This window comes from Penicillium hordei, assembly GCF_028827395.1.
Source record: "Penicillium hordei strain IBT 12815 chromosome Unknown utg000004l_segment0_segment0, whole genome shotgun sequence".
NCBI classification, from domain to species: domain Eukaryota; kingdom Fungi; phylum Ascomycota; class Eurotiomycetes; order Eurotiales; family Aspergillaceae; genus Penicillium; species Penicillium hordei.
The window spans coordinates 3908118-3928824 of record NW_026623145.1 but is presented as its reverse complement, the minus strand read 5'-3'; the positions used below and the strand labels follow the sequence as shown (position 1 = coordinate 3928824).

Below are 20707 nucleotides of genomic sequence, written 5' to 3'. Positions count from 1 at the left end.
ATGATCTTGGGATCTAATAGGATCTCAAGTTCAGATGACTTCAGAACCACATCTACTGCTATAGCCGGGTGTTCGAAAGGATCTTGCGCAGATAAACACAATTTGGCTTGGACATGTGATGTAAATAGAAGTAGTGGAAGGCTTTGCCAGATCTTCTATTCATAACAAGCCAAGTGAAGCAACTCTTACGGATTCGTCTATGTATTTCTACCTGGTCAACAAAGCAGAGACGATATCTAGTTTTGTGAAGCATGAAAGACCGGTATAAGGCCATGGTATTCATGTCATCTCATTGAAGGTGACTCTTCCAATCTAAGGCTGTACATCCATGTATGTTATCAACATCAACTCTATACAACATAGACGCTTGTCCCGTTCGGGATAGTAGGGCATGGGCCCCGGGAATATGTGGGGCACTGCTTACTCATGACATCGCCCCGAGGTCGGCCCGGGCAAGAGAAGAGAAAATTTAATTCTGTGGGGCAGCACAACGACCGAAGAAACACCACTACCATGGAATATTTTCCTCCCTCTTTCTGTCTTCTTGGGGTGGTGTTCATTTCTGGTGATGACCATTCTCTAAACTTCACTCCTTCTTTTACGTGATCTGGTTTTGGTAAGTCGCATGGTTTTATTGTTTTTGGCTTTCGGCTTTATTCAAAGCATCCCCTCTTCTCCCTGTCTCTTATGATGAATTATGGTTTTTTTATAGATGTTAGACTTCCTAAACAATTGTTGCGGAGAAAACACCTGAACTGATTTGAGACACTGCAATCTTGTTATACACTGTGAATGCAATGGATGAACACTGGTACTAATTCTCTTCGTCCATCACAGAAAACCTACCCTCCGTCAGGATGTGTGGTATCATTGCGCTGATCCAGGCGAACCCCTCATCTGCGGCCGCCGTGGATCTCCACGAGGCACTTTACCTTCTCCAACGTGAGTTCCGGCCAGAATATATACTCCTGCGACCGCGAGGCTAAAGGTTTCGGTATCACAGATCGTGGTCAGGATGCAGCCGGTATTGCGACATGCGCGTCCGGCGGTCGTATCTACCAACTTAAGGCCAACGGCATGGCTGCTAAGGTCTTCCAAGAAGGTGCTAAGGTGGCCAACCTCCCCGGCTCCATGGGTATTGGCCATCTGCGGTATCCGACCGCAGGATCCAGTGCCAACGCCGAGGCCCAGCCGTTCTACGTGAACAGCCCCTACGGTATCTGCTTCGCGCACAACGGTAACCTGATCAATGCCGGGGACCTCAAGAAGCACCTTGACCTTGAAGCCCACCGTCATATCAACACCGATAGTGACAGCGAGCTGATGCTCAACGTCTTCGCTGACGAACTAAGCGAGACCAAGAAGGCCCGTGTCAACCACGAGGACCTCTTTGCCAGCTTAACCCGCATGTACAAGCGTTGCGAGGGTGGATGGGCCTGCACTGCTATGCTTGCTGGTAAGTTAGCAATCATTCGTGGTCCCCTTTAGTCTATAGTACTAACTCGCAATCTAGGCTTTGGAATCTTGGGTTTCCGTGACTCATACGGTATCCGTCCCCTCATTTTGGGCTCTCGTCAGTCCGCGGATGGACCTGGCATGGACTACATGATGTCTTCTGAATCAGTAGCTCTGGACCAGCTGGGTTTCACCAACCACCGTGACATTCAGCCTGGTGAGGCGGTTATCATCGCCAAGGGCGGTGAGCCGGTATTCCGCCAGGTGGCTCCTAAGAAGGCCTATGCCCCGGATATTTTCGAGTATGTCTACTTCGCTCGTCCTGACTCCATCATGGATGGCATCAGTGTGTACCGTAGCCGGCAACGCATGGGCGACCGTCTCGGTGCACGGATCCTCGATGTCCTGGGTCCCGAGGTTGTGAAAGACATTGACGTGGTCATTCCTATTCCTGAAACGGCTACTACGTCCGCGTCCAATGTCGCACTATACCTCAACAAGCCTTACTGTCACGGTTTCGTCAAGAATCGTTACGTCTTCCGCACTTTCATCATGCCGGAGCAAAAAACACGGCAGAGGGGTGTCCGCCGCAAGCTCAATGCCATGAAGGCTGAGTTCAAGGACCGCAACGTCCTGCTGGTTGATGACAGTATTGTGCGTGGTACTACCAGTCGCGAAATTGTCAACATGGCCCGGGAAGCTGGCGCCAAGAAGGTCTACCTTGCCAGCTGTGCGCCAGAGATCACACATGCTCACATCTACGGTATCGACCTTGCCTCCCCTCAAGAGTTGGTTGCACACAATCGGAACTCAGAGGCCATCGCCAAGCACATTGGCGCGGAGGCGGTTGTCTTCCAAACTCTGCCCGATCTCAAGGACGCCTGTGCCGATGTTGCCCGTGAGAATGGTCAGGAAGAGCCTACAAACTTCGAGGTTGGCGTCTTCTGTGGTAGCTACGTTACCCCCGTTTCATCCGGTTACTTCGAGCATCTCGAGTCCGTCCGTGGCGAAGGCCGCAAGGTCAAGGCTCTTGACAAGGCCAAGGAGGCTGTCACCAATGGCTTTGCCAACATGACCGACTTCCAGATCGCCGCCCACGGAGTCACCATGGACACCAATGGCAAGATTATTCCTGCCATGGATAACGAGTCGTCGGTGATTGGTACCGCCAAGCAGGCCAGCAAGCCCGAAGACCAACACAACCCGAAGGTCTCCGACCGCATGGACATTAGCATCCACAACCAGGCTGACCATGAGGCATGATTACGAGACATCTGATTTTAATCTTTTTTTAATTTTTTTTTCTCCACCATTTTGGTAATTTGCATTGGGTGTCTGGGCGTTTGTTTGAGGGAGCATATGTGCTGAGTGGCTGTTCGTGGCTACATGATGTGGAAATGATGTGGAAATGCATTGAAAATGCCAATACCCGGTGTCTTGAGATACACTTGTCAATAACTCTTGATGAAGCTAAAATAAATGCAATATTCCAATGTTGTTGAAGTCATGCTGTTTTTTATTTTGGCCATTGTCCCAAAGAGGTAGGTCACGTGCCCAAATGGCCAGTAGCATCACCTCATTCCCTCCGCATAATCGGCAGATCCATAATGCGATCATCTGCGCTGAACATCTTTTATCCTTTTAACTCGGACTCCTCATTGATGGTTAAAATTGATTGATACACCTTGGTATATCGGTTATCGGTCATCGGTCCTCGGTTATCGGTCAGTCGGCCATCGGTCATCGGTCATCGACTCTTGTACCCAAGGCTGTCTATGCAAGATTGAAGGAAATCGACACTTGCTGCAGGCCGTCTAGCCTGACCTTCTCTATCATGGAATGCCGCATTACGCGATCCGCAGCACGGGCTGCCGCTGCATTGATTGCGAAAGAAGAAAACAGCCCTTCGGTCACTCAAGCACCAAACACTACCAAAGCGAACAAACGAAAGCGTCTCAACTCCACTGGCAATTCCAATGCCTCTGATGCTATGAATACAACCAAGATTAACACTATCACTGATTTGAAATCCCCCAGTAATTATAATACCACGATTAAGCAAGAGAAGCCGGTGTTGCCCCCAGCCTTGTTCGATGAACTCCCTCACAACCTAGGAGCTGCCCCGGCCCCATTGTCTATAGCAACAGAGCCCACAGTCGCAATTGCTGGATCTGACAAGGAAAATCAAACTGTAAAGGGGAATCAGGTCATAAATCTGGCTACTGAGCTTCAAGACACCGTGGACAAAGCTGCAAGGAAGCTGAAGAAAGAACCCAAGATGCAAACTACCCCAACCGGCCGCAAGCCAAAGAAGATTACTTATGGCTTGACACCTGGTATCTCTCCTTTCCCCGAACTGGTTCGACCAACCCCCGAGGAGTGTGAAAATGTCAATCGGCTGTTGTCCAGCATTCATGGAGTAGTCACTGCCCCAGCAACCATCCCTGAACCCTCCCTGACAGTCACCGGGTGTGGTGAGGTCCCATCTGTTCTGGATGCTTTAATCCGCACCCTTCTCAGCGGTGCGACCACAGGCAACAATGCTGCCAAGGCCTTTAGTGGACTTGTGCAACGATTCGGCGTTCTTTCAGAAGGCATCGGGAAAGGAAGCGTGAATTGGGATGCCGTACGACAGGCCACTGTGAAAGATGTGTTTGAAGCGATCAAAAGCGGCGGCTTGGCCGACATCAAAAGCAAGAACCTCAAGGTGATTCTTGACATAGTCCACGAGGACAACCAGGCACGCCGAGCTACATTATTAGATTCTGAGTCCAATAACGACTCAATGTCCAAGCTGGCACCTGAAAAGGCTGAAAAGGACAAGCAATACGAGATTGCCTGCGCGGATCAGAACTTCCTCTCCCTCAACCACCTCCACAATCTCAGCACTGAAGAAGCCATGACCGATCTGATCAAGTACCCGGGAATTGGACCCAAAACAGCCGCCTGCGTGATCTTGTTCTGCCTTCAGCGGCCCTGTTTCGCCGTCGACACCCACATCTTCCGGCTCTGTCGCTGGCTCGGATGGATTCCTGCTCGTGCAAACGAAGTAACTGCCTTCAGCCACCTGGAAGTGCGCATTCCCGACCACTTGAAGTACTCGCTCCATCAGCTGTTCATCCGGCATGGGAAGACCTGCCCCCGGTGCCGAGCTGCTACCGGCGAGTCCAGTGCTGGCTGGGAGGACGGCTGTGTCATTGATCACCTGTTAACTCGCGACGGGAAGCGCAAGGGCAACGGTCCGACTGTGGTTTCAAAAAAGAAAGCTGCTGCTAAGAGCACGGCTAGTAAGCGCAAGAGGTCGAACAAGGACTCCGAGGAGGAGACTGACGAAAGCGAGAGTTCGATTTCCGATGAAACAAGTGACGATTGAACGCACTTACGGCAACGAAACTATGTGAAATGACGGTGGAATCTTTACGAAATGAAGATTGATCACATCGATTTATGACGGTTAATGGCTTAAGCTCAATATTTGTACTCTATATTATTATCTATTTACCGTATTTCTCTTGCTCTCAATACAAGTGTATCATCATTGCTAAATACAAACATCAATTTCTGAAGTTCAGTCTTCTGATATTCCTAAATCTTCGCCAGTCTATGTTGTATGGCACGACTTAGCCCTGGAGTACCCCTGGGGCTGGGTGGACACTTATCGCCTTATCGCAAACACAAAAGTCTCCAGGAACTCCCTTTACTCTCCCAGCAACAATTTCCAGTTGTCCAATTGCACCATTCCCGCCATGGATTGTCTGGCATCCCACATTCCGCCCTCGCTGCGCACTCTTCTGGAGGCCTACGCGCCTCCCGGGTCGGCAGAGTACGCCCCGCACATCGGAGTCGCGTTCGCCTCCCTTGTCGCCGTATACGTGGGGTACCTCTACCTCCAGAGCTGGAGAGAGGTAGCGGTCGTTTTCAATGTTCCTATCCCATCCGAAGTACGCAAGAGCGGATCGATCAAGACATGGGATGAGGTTCAGGGGCAGCAGAAAATGGTCTTGCAGGATCAAGCTCGCGGGGTGAGTTAACAAGCCTAGTCTTTGGCTCGGGATTATTTCATTGCGGCATCTGTTTCTTGTACTTAAGCTAATTACTTGTCTACTACGCAGAAATGGAACCATCAATTGATTATGAGCTACAGTCCTGCCGATGGGAGGGTGCTTGGTAACGGAATCAAGCCCGCCACAGTCGAAGATGTCAACAAGGCCGTTCAGGTTGCGGGAGCTGCTCAACCAGAGTGGGCAAAGACTACCTTTGCGGAGCGCAGAAAGGTTCTCCGGACACTGTTGAAGTATGTGGATTGACAAATTTTCTCCGTCCTATGAATTGCGCGTTGCCTACGGCGCCCCTAAGGCTTGTCCAACTAACATCTCGCAGATATGTCCTAGACCACCAAGATGACCTCGTTACCGCATGCTGTCTCGATTCAGGTAAAACAAAAGTTGACGGCTCATTCGGCGAGATCCTTGTGACAGTGGAGAAGCTCAAGTGGACAATCGACCATGGCGAGAAGGCACTACGACCAGAGCGGCGGCCGACCAACTTCCTGATGATGTACAAAAAGAACACGGTCACATACGAACCACTAGGCGTGGTGGGTGCCTGTGTGTCCTGGAACTACCCTTTACACAACTTCATCGGTCCGATCATCAGCGCGCTGTTTACCGGTAACGCAGTTGTTGTCAAACCGTCCGAGCAGACCGCATGGTCTGCAATCTACTTCCTTGATATGGTGCGTGGCGCGCTCTCTAGCTGTGGCCACTCACGCGACCTGGTCCAGTCGCTAGTCTGCCTACCCAATGTTGCCGATACATTCACCTCGCACCCTGATATCGCGCATATAACCTTCATTGGATCCCGACCCGTTGCTCACCATGTATGCACTTCGGCAGCCAAGTCTCTCATCCCTGTATGTGTCGAGCTGGGTGGTAAAGATCCTGCCGTGATCCTGGACGACCCCCGCACTCTTCACAATATCTCCTCCATCGCTTCTATCCTCATGCGCGGTGTCTTCCAATCGTCTGGTCAGAACTGCATCGGCATCGAGCGTATCGTCGCCCTCCCCAGCGCATACGAACGACTAATCGAAATTGTAACCCCACGCATTCAAAATCTCCACCTCGGCTCCGTCCTCCTCGACGCCACAACTCCAGACGTCGGTGCGATGATCTCACCTGTCTCCTTCGCGAAGCTGGAGGCACTCATCAACGAAGCCGTGCAACAAGGCGCACGTCTCCTCGCCGGCGGCACCGAATACAAGCACCCAGTCCACGAACACGGCCACTACTTCACACCAACCCTACTAGTAGACGTGACACGCGACATGCGGATCGCGCAGACAGAGCTCTTCGCCCCAGTCTTCCTTATGATGCGCGCCGAGTCCGTATCGGACGCCATTGCCATCTCGAACTCAACGCCGTACGCACTAGGCGCCAGTGTCTTCGGACACCGACAAGCGGACGTACAAGCCTGCGTGTCGAAAATATCTGCCGGGATGGTAGCGGTCAACGACTTCGGCGCCTTTTACGCTGTGCAATTGCCGTTCGGTGGCGTGCGCGGATCTGGGTATGGCCGGTTCGCGGGCGATGAGGGGCTGCGCGGTCTGTGCAATGTCAAGGCGGTTTGCGTTGACTGGTTCCCTACTTTAATTGGCACTGGTATCCCACCGCGCGTGGATTATCCTATCCAGAACCGGGAGAACGCGGCGGATGCTAAGGGTGGGGTTGCGGCTTGGGAGATGTGTAAGGGTATTGTTGAGACGGGATATCAGTTGACGCTGGGTGGGCGTATTGCTGGTATTTCCCGGTTGTTGAGGAATCTGTGATGGGTTGGCTACTCGGGAACTCATTCCAAAATTCTTGTTTCATATCGATATTTTTGTACTATACATACTCTATCTTGCTATCGGTAATACCTCTAGCTGTAGGAATATTTAATTCAGAGTAAATTATTATTACAGATTTTATATGTGGGACTATATGTTAAATGACAGAAAATCTAACATCCGGGTATAGCGCTAACAATAAAGTCCTGGTGAGACTAATCGGAACAATCTCATGGAGGAAGAGGGGGACCGAACTTCTTCAGCCAGTGATCTTCAGTTCGGAACGAACTCTCCATCATCCAATTCCCCAATGGTTCACGGAAGGCATCAAGAACCTCATCGACAAAGCGGCCGCCCTCAAAATCCGTGACATCCAACTGACCATTACAGAACAGCTGACCAGTCGGGTATTCATGGGCATACTCAACCTTCGCAGGGAGACGCAGCAGGAAATTCGACAACCAGCGCGCAAATTTACCATTAGTCTGATTATAAGTATTCGGGTTCTTCTTCGCAAGTTCCATATTGTCGACAGTCCACTTCGTGATCTCGGATGACCAGCTAGGCAAAGACTCTGCACTAGCACGGAGGAGAGCCTCGAAGAAATCCAAGTTGAGATGTGGCTTGTCGCGGCCAGTGCGGGTAACAGCGAGGAAATGTTCGGATGGAATCGTATAGTAAACGCCACGGCGTTGGTTCTCTGCTTTATAGCGGAAGAGGAACTCGTCGATTTTGAGGAGGCAGAGCATGGCGTCGAGGTTCTGGTGACGAATTGCGTTCTGGATTCCTTCATTCAGGGCTTTGCGGTCGACCTTAGTCAGAGTCGAGGGTGACAAGGAGCTCTTTGGAGGGGTCCAATTGCACGAGGTCATGCGCAGCATCTCTAGGAAATCAACGTCTTCCGGAAGGAAACCGTTGCTGCGGCCTCGGAGGAGATGGGATGGGAATTTGCACAGGTCCAATGCAGGGATATTGACGGTCAACCCCACATCCACACATTGGAGCTCGGTGGTGACCATTGGCATAATATGGAGCTTGTATTCGTGGATGCCTTTCATCGCGTTCGGGGCCATCCGGAAGAACTCTGGGGGCATGCTAGCTAGTTCCTTCATTGGGCCGCCCTTGCCATGGAAAATGCGGACGCTGTCGTCTTTACGTGCTATGAGCTTTTCAAACGCATCCTGCTCTTCCTTCTCCGTCACAATACCGGCGTTGATCCAGCGACGGTAGATACTTAGGATCTGCATTGTCGGGACCTGTTCGCGCACGCGGTCCACGGTACACCACCTGCACTTGAATACGGATTCTTGTAAGCGGGCGCGCTCGTCTAGTTTGAGAGGAACATAGTCGAGCGGGACCATCATGCGCTCAATGGCCTTGCTACGGGGGTTGTCGAGCGCATCATTCCAGAACGCAAGGAGGATGAGAGCGCGATAGATGTGTTCACCGGAGAGGGCGCGGGATAGGAACGGCGAAGCTCGGGGGAAGTTTAGATTGAGCGAGTGCAGGAAGATCTGCTCGATAATCTCGACTGGGAGGGCCTCGAGGATGGACATCCTGCGGGGAGTATGCGGGCGCGAGATTCTAGGTTTAGGCGAATTAATAGGACGGTCGTAGGGGCTCGACCTCGACCGGGAGGATCGAGAGGACCGAGAGGACCGAGATGAGCTGCTCCGAATCGGGTTCTTGAAGGTGCGACCTGGCCGGCGCTTCGATTTGGGGATAGGTGAGCTGCGTGCGGGCTCCGGCGGAGCGAGCTTGGTCCGCGTCACAAGTTCATCTTCGCCTTTTGGGGGGCCCATGGAGCATTTGAGCCTTCTCGCTATCTGCAGTAGATCAATCTTTGAGCATGTATCATTTCTGATTCGTGTGTGATGACTTCAATTGCAGTATGTTGCATATAACCTCGGAAAGTATACAACGTTGCAGGCCAAGTCCGGGCCTACCCTCGTCTGATTGGCGGAAAAGAGCCCGACAGTCAATGGCTTGGCGTTAGGGCTTGGCGTTGGAGGGCATGAAAGTCACATGATAGAACCCCCGCCCGTTGCTAAATTGAGTTTAGCCTGTTATCAAATGACGTCAAAGACTATCAGTAAAAAAAAAGCTATCACAGAAGAATATCATTTGAAAAGGGTGCAACATGGTTAAATTGAAATTAAAAATAGAGCTATTCTTAAACGCTAGACCGCCCATTTAGAATCCATCAATTGCTCCACCAAGCCTCCAATGTAAAGATTCTGTGCTGTCAAAATCAAGGAATGGCCTGGGAGTCTGCGTCGAGATGACGGAATGATGGAGTTAACACACCCCTGGTACCTCGTCATTTAGCCATGGGCTCCATTACAAAACATCACCGCTTCTCGTCTTCGATCTTTCTCTCACATTCTTCCCCAAACCTTGGAATTCTGTCATAGCTTCCCAACGACGTCACTGGCGTCTGCACCTCGTGATTTCTGACGCCTCGCAAGACAAGCTTAACTGCATGAACTCGTCAATCAATCGCCTCTTTCGGACACCACTTACGTATCTAAACAAGAAACATCTGTCCCTGTCTTGAGACGATCATCATTACCATTCATTATTTAAAGCACCTCTCCATCTACTTCATTATCTTCGATATGCACCCTTTCAGTGATCCAACCGTCCACACACACGCTTCCTCTAGCTCAGAGTCTACTCTTACCTCCAAACCAAAATAAACCAACACCCTGATACAAACCCCAAGAAAAGCTCTTCATCTTCAATATGGGTGCCGTGGTTTCTTGCGTATGTGAACTGCATCTGCTTCCAGGAAAACTCAACTAACATAACATACCTACCTCTTAGATCCAAAGCGTCTTCCGCGCCATCGGTAGCTGCCTTATGGCCATAGTCAACGCTATCGGCTCCATCTGCCACGCCATCATCAGCGGTGTGGTCACAGTGATCGATGTTATCATCTCCTGCCTGACCTGCGGCTACTGTGGAAAGCGCCGGCGAGGTCGTCGATCAGCAGTCTGATAGGAAACAAACTATCCTGTCTATAGACACACCTATGAGTCCATGAGGATAGAAGGCTTATGCGTTCTACGATTGTTATGCCGGCGCCAATTTTCTTTCGTTATTTGGAGTTTATACCCCGTGGTGCAGTTTTTAATTGTCAATCATGAATCGAATCTGGGTTTTGAAACACTTGATATCGACGTATATTGTTTGTCTTCCGTAGAGGATTGGCATGTAGAATAATGTCTATACACATGGTAAGTGTCTGAACCATAGACATGAAATTGGATATATATGATTTGAACATGCACTAGCGAGTCTAAATCCTGTTCAAGAAGCAATTATATCAATCCCCGTCTTTGGGCGAGGAGGACTCAATATATCGCAGCAAATCCTGCTTTGCTTCTGGGGGTATATCATCCCAACGCTCATTCAAGATAACATTTGCAAACGGATCTCCTGGTCCGCTTCCATAGCGCCGGACGAGAGAATAATGTGAATGCTGTAGCGGCCAGCGCGCAGGGACACGACAGTTTGCAGCACGGAACGATATACGCAGCAAGCGACTAAAAGGCTCGATCTTACGCGTTCGAATGAGACGATACGTAATCTCAGAGGATCGATCTGGCCTGGCCTCATCCTCTTCCAGGTAGAAGTCCGAAGAGAGCAGGTGTAAGAACTCAAACTGCGCATCCGACCAGGGCGAGCGCAAGACCTTATCCGGAATGCGGCCAGGTCCAATAGCCACTGAGCATGGCAGCCGGAAGAGGTCGTTCTCATGGTATATCTCGTGGGGTTTACGGATCTGGACAGCGCCAAAATGGAACCATATTGCCACTTTGCGGTCGACATTGCGAGATGACGGGGTCCGCAATGTTTCCCCAAGCTGTGCGGGGATAACTAGATCCCCTTTACCACGCCGGCCAAGTACGGCCCAATCACAGACTTCTAGGTTTTCGAAGCGTGGGTCCAGATTTGACAGCACTTTTTGGTCGTCTGGATGGAAGACCAGGCCGGCACATTTGCGTCGGATGGCATGGGCAACGTACTCACGCTGACATTTCCGCAGCAGAGAAAATGTGCACCACCGACATGCCAGCAGGTCGGTCTGTAATTTTTGGCGCTCTTTCCAGGACAAGGCCCAGAAGTCCAAAGGTGGGGGTAGGAAATCCGGGGTAAAGAAGCCCTCCCGCGAGCCTGAGTTGGGACTGCTGAATGCAAGCCGAATGAGCCAGGTATAGAGCAATGGAGTGGACAGTGCTTGGCTAAGACGCGGTGAGGCACGAGGGAGATTCACTTCAAGGCTGTGAAGAAATATCAACTGCAGGATTTCCACAGGCAGTGACTCCAGGCACGAGCTCGAGTGGTCGGCCAACCGATCAGAGGGGCTTGGGCCCATTTGCAACAGTGCGTCTAGAGGTGATGTGTTCTTATATAGCTTGTATGGTTTGCTCGCAGCAAGACGGTGTTCGGTTATAAATCACACGGCGTGTTATAGTTGTAAAGGGCCAGGGGGGAGGAAGAGCAGAGATGGATATGGTTTATCTTAATGGAAACACATTCCATACGATACCAACTGCAGACTTCGCATAATGTTGCCCCTGTAGCTCCTCGTGACTTGTGGGAAAGACACTTCACAGCGCTTCCAGCGCAGTCTCCAATGAAAATAATTGAAAGGAAAAAGCCCGGCCCATTGCTGAGAGAGGGGTAGGCGAAGTGGGTAAACTGAGGCGAGTTGCGTGTCTTGGCAAGGCCAGCTTGGGAGCTCCTCATCAGGCACGAGATTATGTATGTAGCGTGATCGTCTGCTATACCTAAATGGACTGGATTATATAGCCGGTTAGTGCATCTTGTCGAAGGTTGAAAAAGAAACAGTATTCAATTGATACTCCGTTATATATCCCAACTCGATCCACACGTTCGGACAGAGCTTGCTTGGATATATATTGGACATATCAGATGTTTATTGGCCTTGGGGGGGGGGGGGGGGGTTTTGTTTGTTTTTTTGAGACCACAGCCCATTTCTCCATCACTTGAATAATATTTTAGTCGAGAAAAGTACAAGATTACAGTAGAATCTATCAATGAACGCAGAAACGACAAATGTATTGTTTCTATACACATCCCAACTGCCCCACCACACTATCGGAGGTATCTGACCACACACTGGCTGAATAGCCGTCTTCTTGGCTCCAAAAGTCATGATCACGAAGTGCGATGGAGCAAGGAATAATAAGGCGGATTTGAGGCCACAAGAGTCCACGCTTAGACGGCGGACAGATCGCCGAAGCGCTCCTGCAAAAGGAAATGGTATAAGTATTAAAATACAAGAATTTCTCTCGGCAAGACAGTCAACACATACCTTGTAGCCAGGGGGCATCCACTTGCCCTTGGAGACGAGGGAAGCGGTCTTCTCGTCGATCTCGGGCTGGGCGGCGGCAACCTCGTCCTAAAAAAACAGTCGGGTAAGTAATTATTCCAATTCCACAGTCTGCAGCATATAATACGTACGACAGTGAGGTCCTCGAAGGGACGGGCGGTCTCGATGTTCTCCAGGGTCTTCTGCAGGTTCTGCAGCTCGGCCTCAACCTTACCCTTGGTAGCCTCGGCGTTCTGAACAGCCTGGGACTCGAAGGCCTCGATGGCCTTCAGCTGGCGGTTGACATCGTAGGTAGCGGGCTTGAAGGTCTTGAAGTGGTTCTCGAGCTCATCGATGATGGCCGTGTTCTTCAGAATGCCGCGGTAGTGGCTGAAGTCAACGGTCTGGGGCTGCTCGGACAGGACCTGGACCTTGCGGCGAACGTCATCATTGCGCTTCTTGAAGGCTTGGAGGGAGGTGGCGGTCTGGCCGCGGAGGCCGAGGGAGGTCGACACCTTGGCCCAGTCGATCTTGAGAGCGGCGCTGCGCTGTTTTCGGATGAAGGGAGTTAGCGGGAGTCAATCGGACGGGTTGACAGGGGGTTGCCAAGTCGAGGAGCAGTAGCAGAACATACAGCAGCCATTGTGACGGGTATGATAGAGGTTGGGGGTGGGGAGAAGAGAGGGGAGTTCAATGTGCAGGGAGGTGCCGAACGAGGAGCGACCCGGAAGGTTTGGATTGTTCAGGTCACGTGATGTACATTCCGAAATCCACCGTGTATTGTACAGACAAAAGACAAATTACAGACTGGTCGTGTTAATTATTGTAAATAACTTATGCACAGGTCTTATTTTTTTAACATTACGAAGTATATGTATTGATTGGTTGACACAATCATGGGTTCAATTGTTTTTTGGGCTAAATTGTGTACACTATGGGCGACAACATGCCAGATATCTTTCATCCGGCATTATAACCCAAGTCCCTCATAGAACCTTAAATACGGTCACTCATTATATGCTGAGAGCCATGATGGAGTTAACGATATCGTTGTCGTTCTCCCGGAGAGCCTTGACGGCCTTCTTGCGGGAAACGTTTGCTTGTGCCATGACCAGCTCGATATCCTTGGACTCAAGGTTGGACTCATCCACCTCCTCACCATCATCCTCCTCATCCTCCTTCTTATCCTCGGTCTCGGGGGCCTTGGCCTTGCCGAGAATCTCCTCGTGGTCGTGACCGGCGTGGTCGCCAGCGGCCTCGGAGGCAGCGAGCTGCTGGGCGGCGGAAGCCTGGGCCTGGGAGTTCAGGTCCTCAATCTTGGCCTCACCGAAGATGCTAAAAATGTGTCAGTAAATGTCAACCACACATGACTGACTCTAATTGGGTTCCACATACATCCAGCAGTTGCTGTTGGGGGAACGGTAAACCTCGGGCTGGTTGACAACGAAGAGGATCTTTAATTCCAATAATTAGCATCTCCACATTGAGAATGATCAAGATATTCCATCCCGTTGGTAGCTGGTGTTGCGGTTGATGGTCGCAATCACATTGTACTTGGCGGGGCAGAATTTCTCAAGACGGTCGCATCGGGAATCACATACGTTCTTGGGGCGGCGGAGAGTGACACGGGTGATGCCAGGGACGAGCTTCAGGCCGAGCTTGCCAATGGCCTTGCGGGCCTTCTTCTCACCACGGGAGTGGACGGCGACGGAGGCACCGGCGGGAATGTTGGGCTCATCGCCAGCCTCGGAGCCAGACTCAGAGGAGCTCTCCTCGACGGTCTTGGAGACCTCGTCATCGTGGATTTCTTCAACGCGGGGATCAGCCATTTTTGCGGTGTAAAGGGGCCTAAGAAGAATCCGAAAAGAACAGTTGATTAGTTGGGTTGTTTCGTTCGGCAATGGGTGTCAGGGCTGGTTGAGTGGTGTGAGGGCGGGCATAGTGGGAGAGATTCAAGAGATTGGTCAACCTCCCCCACGAATCGCACAACACTCGGGAAAGGGCGGGATTTGACGTTGAAAAGGCGAGAATTCAGTCGAATAAATACTCATACATACCTGAGGGGTAAATATCAAGCTGTTGTGAGTGGGGATGGATTTTGTTGAAGTTGAAGGTGTGTAGCTGTGCGCCAGACCGAACCCGAAAATCATTAGCGAGCGCCCACCCCCAGACTGCCCACCCTGCACACATTGCCCTATATGGAACTACATCACCAATTCTGAACTAGATTGGCTAATAATTTATAGATCTCATCTAGATCAAATTTAAATGTATATAAATAATACAGTTAATACGGTTTCCAGGTCATTATTTACGTATCCGCTCGTTCTATTCTTTTTGTAGAGCCAGATATTCAATATTCCCGTGAAATTGGGGGATATAAAAATGAGTCCAGAGCCGGAGGAAAACCGAATGACAAAAGGCCCCTTTGCCGGGATATCAAGGATTTTGAATCATTTTTGCTGTTCATTGATATGCATACAGCGATTTTGCCAGAGTATTACCAGCAACGGAAACCCTTCCAGGACACCTCCTTCAAACCCATGCACCGAAACCTCGTAATCATCTATGACTTGTTGGCAGCGCGAGCCTTGGCGTGGGACTTCTGGACCTCGTAGCGAGCCTGGAGTTATGTTGTTAGTTGAACTGTTCCTAATTCCCCAGATTATTCGATTGGGTGGGCCCAGGCGCATTGTGCCAGAACGAATCCCCTTTTCGATATTTCCACGTACCTGCTTGCGGAGGCGCAGAACCTTGAAGCGCTCGAAGTCGGACAGGTTCTTGCGGCGCTCGGCGCGGTCGGTGCGCTGAGAGAAGGAGCTCTTGGCCCACTTGCCATCAATCTCGTTCTTAGCCCAAAGCTTCTTCACGGGACCGGTACCGGCAGCACGGGGAAGCTGGGGGATGGTGAAGTGAGTGAGGGTGGCGTGGGCGAGAGGGAGAACGTGACGGGGCACGATCTTCTGCTCCTCGGTGGAGGGACCGTCGACCAGGACCTGAACAAAAAAAAAATCGCAAGTCAATACATATTCCGACTCAAAGATCTCCAAAAATCCGATTCTCCAAATTCTTGTCTCGATTTCCGGGATTCATAGGGCGATTCCACATACACGGCGGTGGTCCACGATCTCAACGATGGCAGCAAGCTTGCCCTCGAAGGGTCCGCTGCGGATCAGCACTAGGCGGCCAACCTCAACCAGCTTCCACGAAGCGACCTTGACATCGATATCGGCCATGGCGAAATTCTGCGAGACGAAAAATTCAGCGTCGCGGTTCTGTAATATTTGGAGATTGCACACTCACGGTCGACAGGGGGTATGAGTCGAGAAGGGGTTGTCGAAAGAGTTCAATTGTCCAAGAGTTGTCTCGAAATTCGGATGTGCCCACACTCGCAACATTCTCGCTTAACCGGCCACTTGCAGGTCTAGGGCTCTGATTATCTAAGCATTCGTATTAACATTTATCCGAACCCGTGCATTTATCTCGTTTTTTTTTGGCGCAGAACTGTTGTTGATCTCTTCAAGCTATTCAGCTTTACAAGCTTAAGACTTTAATGATGAGTCTGCATATGCTTCAATTACGACAATTGCTCACATGTAGCAATTAACTAAGGTATGCTTATATTTCCTCCTTTTTTCCCCCCGGTCTTCCGATCTTCCCCTCATTCCTCATATGATGCCGTAATTTGCGATTGACCCAGTGTCTGTGAGGCCCTCGCCGGGGTTCTCTATACAGCGCTGTCGGATGATATTCAATTTTCTTACATATTCTGATATGGATTATAACCCTTATGTTATGCTGTCAATGCTTTTGAGAGACATCGCGCTGACTGTTGAAAGATTTTAGGACATTGGACTTTATAACTAAAGGACTTCTCGACAACATTGCAACTCTCCATCTTTCCACAGGGTACGTTCACACCATACTCCATCCTCCACAACACCCCCAAGGTCCGATGATTAGAAACTTTTATCACGCCTAGATAGTAATTGAGCTTCTCGCTATGAAATTACCTAACTACCAAGATCTCTGAGAACCTTATCACCTTGCACATTATTGCTTGTTATGTTGGTTGTGGCTAGTCGCTAATCTTCAAAAGAATATAGGATCTCCTGTGTCAGACTAGCAGCTCGCTATCTTATATAGCCATTTCAATGCAAAATATTTTAAAACAAAATCGTTTCCTTCGGTAGCTTAGTCACATAGTAATACTCTTATCTCCTTAAAACCCAATCGGACTCACCTTGGTCGCCCTATGCTGTACATCTACACCAACAAAAACCCCTTGATACAAATGCAAATCGTTTTGATTACAATAATTCGTGCTATATCGTTACCTCGGCCGTGCAATGCCCAAAGACCCAGAGCAAGCCACTTGTCCCTTCATGTTATGCCTTCTTACCCACCTAATCTATCTCTCCCAAATAGCAAAGAGGTAATCATTCCTTGCCTCCCTGCATACCTAATTATGACGACGCAGAGCCGGCAGATGCCGCAGAGGACGGTCCCTCGCGACTGAGCACCCACATGAAAATGAACTGAACCGCGTAGGAGTATATGAACAAGAACTGACCGCGTCGGTTACGCTGAGACCGGGCCACAGCCTGCATCGAACCGGCATGCATGGCGGAGTCGGTCGAATCGGGGAGCAATACATATTTCAGCGAGCGAAGCTAGAGTTTAAATATTAATAAATGCGCAACGCATTCAGAAGTAAGATAGAAGTCGTCACTCACCAGGAAGAACGCATTGGCCAAAAACGTGTACGCAAACACCGTCCACCCCACCCAACCCCTAGTTCCTTGTCCGGGGTTGAAGATCTCAGACACCACCATGGTGATAATGATTCCAACGAACTTGTAGCCTGAGTACGCCACCAGATCCAGCAGTTGCGAGTCATTGTTGATGCTCAGAATGTATGTCGCCAGCTTCAAGCATAGAATCTCGAAGGCGATCACTGCAATGGCGGTGGTGGTGATCGAGCCCAGAAGCTCTGGGTGGAAATCACCCCGGAATCCAGCGAGTAGCACCGACAGAAGAATATATGTGACTAGGGCCATGACGGGAATATACATATCGGGCGAGTTAAGGTCGTCGCGAGGAGGCAGAAACATGGACGAGTATTGTTGCTGCAGGATTTGACCACTTGCTCCGGGGGTTGGAGCCATTCGGGCTTGCTGTCGGGACCAAGGTTTGTGTCGCCAGGGGAAGAGGACAAGGATCAGCTTGTTCAGGACGTAGGAGTTGGAGACGTTAAAGTAGTGCTTGAGAGCCGGTATAGAGACATAGCGATTGAACTGTCAATTATCTCCATGTTAGCTATAAGTGGCAAATAGAGTTCCTTCAATGTTGCATACGTTATTTTCCATGTACTCCTGTCCTGCTGCCATGGCGCTTTTGCCAACCTGGAAACCCATCTGGGCCGTGGGTTCGTTCATGAATCCACCAAATCCAGGAGCACCAGGGGCATAGCTTCCACTGCCACCCTGGGCTGGTGACGGTTGGTATGGGTTACCGCCATATCCAGCACTTGGGGGTTGTTGGGGAGCTGGTGGTGGAGGTGAGCGCATCATAGGGACGGTCGAGACATGTTGTGGGACAGGGTGGTGAAGGGGCGGCGATTGCGCGGGCGGCGGAGCGAAAGAGCCCCGATACATAATGCACCTAAATAGGAAAACGAAGACAGAAGGATAAGGAATGTGGAAATTCAGTGGCGAACGTATCGTCCGGGTCGTGTGACGGGGATTTGGGGAAGAAGTGAGGTTGATAGCGGAGGAAAGTGTTTATACGTGGCTGAAGATCCAATCCGCTTCCGAGCTCCCCCCAACTTCGCCCCGTCCCGCCACCAACAAGTCACACCGGTCTATTTTTCCCTCCCACATTGATTATTTGCTTCTCACATTTGACGATCGATTGCCGGAGATACTCAAAATGTTGGAGGCTTTTGAAATTTTGACGACTTCGGGCGTGGTGCTCTGGTCTAAGGCGTACGCACCAGTGGGCGCACATGTTATCAACAGCCTGATCAACGATGTCTTTATTGAGGAGAAGGTCGTGCCACAGAATGCAGCAGCTGGCGGAGTCTCACCGGCATACAAGAAGGAGAAATACACACTGAAATGGAAGAGAGTCAAGGAATTCGATTTAATCTTCGTGGTACGTCTGGTCGCATGCGCGCATGCACCTCACTGCTTCGACTAACACTGAGTTTATGCAGGCTGTCTACCAATCGCTACTCCACCTTGGCTGGATCGACAAACTTCTTGAGAACATTTCGACAATCTTTATCGATCTCTACAAGGATCAGGTGAAGGGAAACCGCGCGAGAATCCAGACCTATCGCTTCGATCAATACTTTGAACAACAAGTTCGGGAGCTTGAAGACAACACCGGTGGTTTTGTAGAGGAACATGTGTTAGAGACGGGTGAAAAGAAAGACCCGCTTGTTTCGTCGGACAATGGCGGCCCGCCGCCGCCACCAGTGCCTGGCCTGGTGAAAGGTATGGAATGGCAACCCCCGGTTTCAAGCGCATGCTGACCATCCCAAAGCGCAGCCTAGAGCTGCGCTAGCTGGAGCGACCTCTGACGAGGGTACGCCACCAGCTACACCAGAAATTTCTAGATCTTCGACCCCTCAGGGTCATCTTCTTACAGCGAAAGCCGGACCTGGAGGTCGTGGTTCCCGACGCTCCCGCAAAGCTGCCAACTCAAGCGCCAACGCATCGTCTGGTGATGAAGTCCGGAAGGGAAAATCTGCCAAGACCCCTGTGAAGAAGATGCGCAGATGGGATGCCAGTGGGATGGCAGATGAGGATGACGGAGAGATCCTCGATTACTCTGCCCCCGCGGAGGAAGGAGAGGCTGCCGCTCCAGCAGTGGAGGCTGTCTCCGAGGAGGATTGGGGCCGTCGAACTGGCAAGGGCCAATTCGTGCTGAAGGAGTTGGGCGAGGAAGTTCAATCCATCTTGGACCAAGCCGATGCGGAAAAGTCTAAGGCGACTGCTTCGTCGGGTGTCGTTGGCTCCGGGTTCAACGCAATTGGTGGCTTCTTCCGTAACATTGTTGGAGGAAAGGTTCTAACAGAATCTGATCTCGAGAAGCCTCTCAAGGCGATAGAAGAACACCTTTTGAAGAAGAACGTCGCCCGCGAAGCTGCTGTCCGGCTCTGCGAGGGAGTTAAGCATGAGATGATTGGCAAGAAGACTGGCAACTTCCAGAGTATTGATGCTGCATTGCGTGTGGCCATGGAATCCTCGCTGCGGAACATCCTGACGCCGACTTCTTCTTTGGATTTGCTGCGCGAGATTAACGCTGTGGTCGCTCCCACCACCAAGCAGCAGGCACCTCGCCCATACGTCATGTCTATCGTTGGTGTCAACGGCGTTGGAAAATCGACCAACCTGAGCAAGATCTGCTATTTCTTGCTCCAGAACAAGTACCGTGTTCTTATTGCAGCATGCGATACTTTCCGTTCCGGTGCTGTGGAGCAGCTCCGTGTGCACGCTGACCGCTTGAAGGAACTGAGTGTCCGCGAGAACGCAGGCGACGTGGAGATTTACCAGAAGGGCTACGGCAAGGACGCAGCCAACGTTGCCAAGGATGCCGTTGACTACGCTGCGGCCAACAAGTTTGATGTTGTCCTGATCGACACTGCCGGCCGTCGGCATAACGACCAGCGGCTGATGTCCTCGCTTGAGAAGTTCGCCAAGTTTGCTAACCCAGACAAGATCTTCATGGTTGGTGAGGCTCTGGTCGGCACGGACAGTGTCATGCAGGCCCGCAACTTCAACCAGGCATTTGGCACCGGCAGGAACTTGGACGGCTTCATTATCAGTAAATGCGACACTGTCGGTGACATGGTGGGAACATTGGTCAGCATGGTCCATGCCACGGGAATCCCCATTGTGTTCCTGGGCGTTGGCCAACATTATGGAGATCTGCGAGGGCTCAGTGTTCCCTGGGCTGTTAGTCTGTTGATGAAGTAGGGACGACTTGATATCTTAATTTGATACTTTTTTAGCTATGTACATTTCATATGAATCCTTTGCTTACTACTTTGTTCCTTGCAGTCATGTTGCTATAGT

General features: G+C 50.7%; 11 protein-coding genes across 11 annotated transcripts; 5 read left to right on the top strand and 6 right to left on the bottom strand.

Moving 5' to 3' along the window:
- Window positions 1-857: 857 nt before the first annotated feature.
- N7537_008647 (amidophosphoribosyltransferase) lies at window positions 858-2718 on the top strand (the record flags this gene model as incomplete). Its single annotated transcript, XM_056899701.1, has 3 exons — window positions 858-942; window positions 1004-1456; window positions 1514-2718. 3 exons carry the CDS (start codon window positions 858-860, stop codon window positions 2716-2718), a joined length of 1743 nt encoding a protein of 580 aa, XP_056751777.1.
- A 571-nt stretch (window positions 2719-3289) lies between these two features.
- N7537_008646 (endonuclease III domain-containing protein) lies at window positions 3290-4828 on the top strand (the record flags this gene model as incomplete). Its single annotated transcript, XM_056899700.1, has 1 exon — window positions 3290-4828. The coding sequence occupies one exon, from the start codon at window positions 3290-3292 to the stop codon at window positions 4826-4828; it is 1539 nt and encodes a 512-aa protein (XP_056751776.1).
- Window positions 4829-4857: 29 nt separating this feature from the next.
- N7537_008645 (aldehyde dehydrogenase family protein) lies at window positions 4858-7282 on the top strand (the record flags this gene model as incomplete). Its single annotated transcript, XM_056899699.1, has 4 exons — window positions 4858-4863; window positions 5028-5477; window positions 5568-5749; window positions 5836-7282. The coding sequence occupies 4 exons, from the start codon at window positions 4858-4860 to the stop codon at window positions 7280-7282; spliced, it is 2085 nt and encodes a 694-aa protein (XP_056751775.1).
- A 230-nt stretch (window positions 7283-7512) lies between these two features.
- N7537_008644 (uncharacterized protein) lies at window positions 7513-9084 on the bottom strand (the record flags this gene model as incomplete). Its single annotated transcript, XM_056899698.1, has 1 exon — window positions 7513-9084. The coding sequence occupies one exon, from the start codon at window positions 9082-9084 to the stop codon at window positions 7513-7515; it is 1572 nt and encodes a 523-aa protein (XP_056751774.1).
- Window positions 9085-9979: 895 nt separating this feature from the next.
- N7537_008643 (uncharacterized protein) lies at window positions 9980-10338 on the top strand. Its single transcript, XM_056899697.1, has 2 exons — window positions 9980-10048; window positions 10109-10338. Exons 1-2 carry the CDS (start codon window positions 10028-10030, stop codon window positions 10280-10282), a joined length of 195 nt encoding a protein of 64 aa, XP_056751773.1. The 5' UTR covers window positions 9980-10027; the 3' UTR covers window positions 10283-10338.
- A 272-nt stretch (window positions 10339-10610) lies between these two features.
- N7537_008642 (uncharacterized protein) lies at window positions 10611-11663 on the bottom strand (the record flags this gene model as incomplete). The annotated part of the gene is made up of 1 exon (XM_056899696.1): window positions 10611-11663. The coding sequence occupies one exon, from the start codon at window positions 11661-11663 to the stop codon at window positions 10611-10613; it is 1053 nt and encodes a 350-aa protein (XP_056751772.1).
- A 778-nt stretch (window positions 11664-12441) lies between these two features.
- Window positions 12442-13333, bottom strand: N7537_008641 (F1F0 ATP synthase subunit d). The gene is made up of 4 exons (XM_056899695.1): window positions 13258-13333; window positions 12776-13171; window positions 12627-12713; window positions 12442-12559 (listed from the first exon to the last, which is right to left on the bottom strand). Exons 1-4 carry the CDS (start codon window positions 13264-13266, stop codon window positions 12530-12532), a joined length of 522 nt encoding a protein of 173 aa, XP_056751771.1. The 5' UTR covers window positions 13267-13333; the 3' UTR covers window positions 12442-12529.
- A 303-nt stretch (window positions 13334-13636) lies between these two features.
- Window positions 13637-14452, bottom strand: N7537_008640 (nascent polypeptide-associated complex subunit alpha; the record flags this gene model as incomplete). The annotated part of the gene is made up of 3 exons (XM_056899694.1): window positions 13637-13958; window positions 14019-14077; window positions 14225-14452. 3 exons carry the CDS (start codon window positions 14450-14452, stop codon window positions 13637-13639), a joined length of 609 nt encoding a protein of 202 aa, XP_056751770.1.
- A 737-nt stretch (window positions 14453-15189) lies between these two features.
- Window positions 15190-16101, bottom strand: N7537_008639 (60S ribosomal eL14 domain-containing protein; the record flags this gene model as incomplete). Its single annotated transcript, XM_056899693.1, has 5 exons — window positions 15190-15246; window positions 15356-15619; window positions 15734-15868; window positions 15927-16047; window positions 16094-16101. The coding sequence occupies 5 exons, from the start codon at window positions 16099-16101 to the stop codon at window positions 15190-15192; spliced, it is 585 nt and encodes a 194-aa protein (XP_056751769.1).
- A 988-nt stretch (window positions 16102-17089) lies between these two features.
- N7537_008638 (protein transporter YIF1) lies at window positions 17090-18280 on the bottom strand (the record flags this gene model as incomplete). Its single annotated transcript, XM_056899692.1, has 3 exons — window positions 17090-17296; window positions 17360-17920; window positions 17981-18280. The coding sequence occupies 3 exons, from the start codon at window positions 18278-18280 to the stop codon at window positions 17090-17092; spliced, it is 1068 nt and encodes a 355-aa protein (XP_056751768.1).
- Window positions 18281-18554: 274 nt separating this feature from the next.
- N7537_008637 (signal recognition particle receptor subunit alpha) lies at window positions 18555-20615 on the top strand (the record flags this gene model as incomplete). Its single annotated transcript, XM_056899691.1, has 3 exons — window positions 18555-18779; window positions 18841-19123; window positions 19173-20615. 3 exons carry the CDS (start codon window positions 18555-18557, stop codon window positions 20606-20608), a joined length of 1944 nt encoding a protein of 647 aa, XP_056751767.1. The 3' UTR covers window positions 20609-20615.
- Between the last annotated feature and the right edge of the window lie 92 nt (window positions 20616-20707).

Bases quoted from the DNA above. Each gene is read 5' to 3' on its own strand.
- N7537_008643 (XM_056899697.1), top strand. From the start codon at position 10,028: ATGGGTGCCGTGGTTTCTTGC. The intron at 10,049-10,108 runs GTATGTGAACTG...CCTACCTCTTAG, and splicing joins TGGGTGCCGTGGTTTCTTGC to ATCCAAAGCGTCTTCCGCGC.
- N7537_008641 (XM_056899695.1), bottom strand. The intron at 12,714-12,775 runs GTACGTATTATA...CTGTTTTTTTAG, and splicing joins CCTTCGAGGACCTCACTGTC to GACGAGGTTGCCGCCGCCCA. The intron at 12,560-12,626 runs GTATGTGTTGAC...TTCCTTTTGCAG, and splicing joins GGATGCCCCCTGGCTACAAG to GAGCGCTTCGGCGATCTGTC.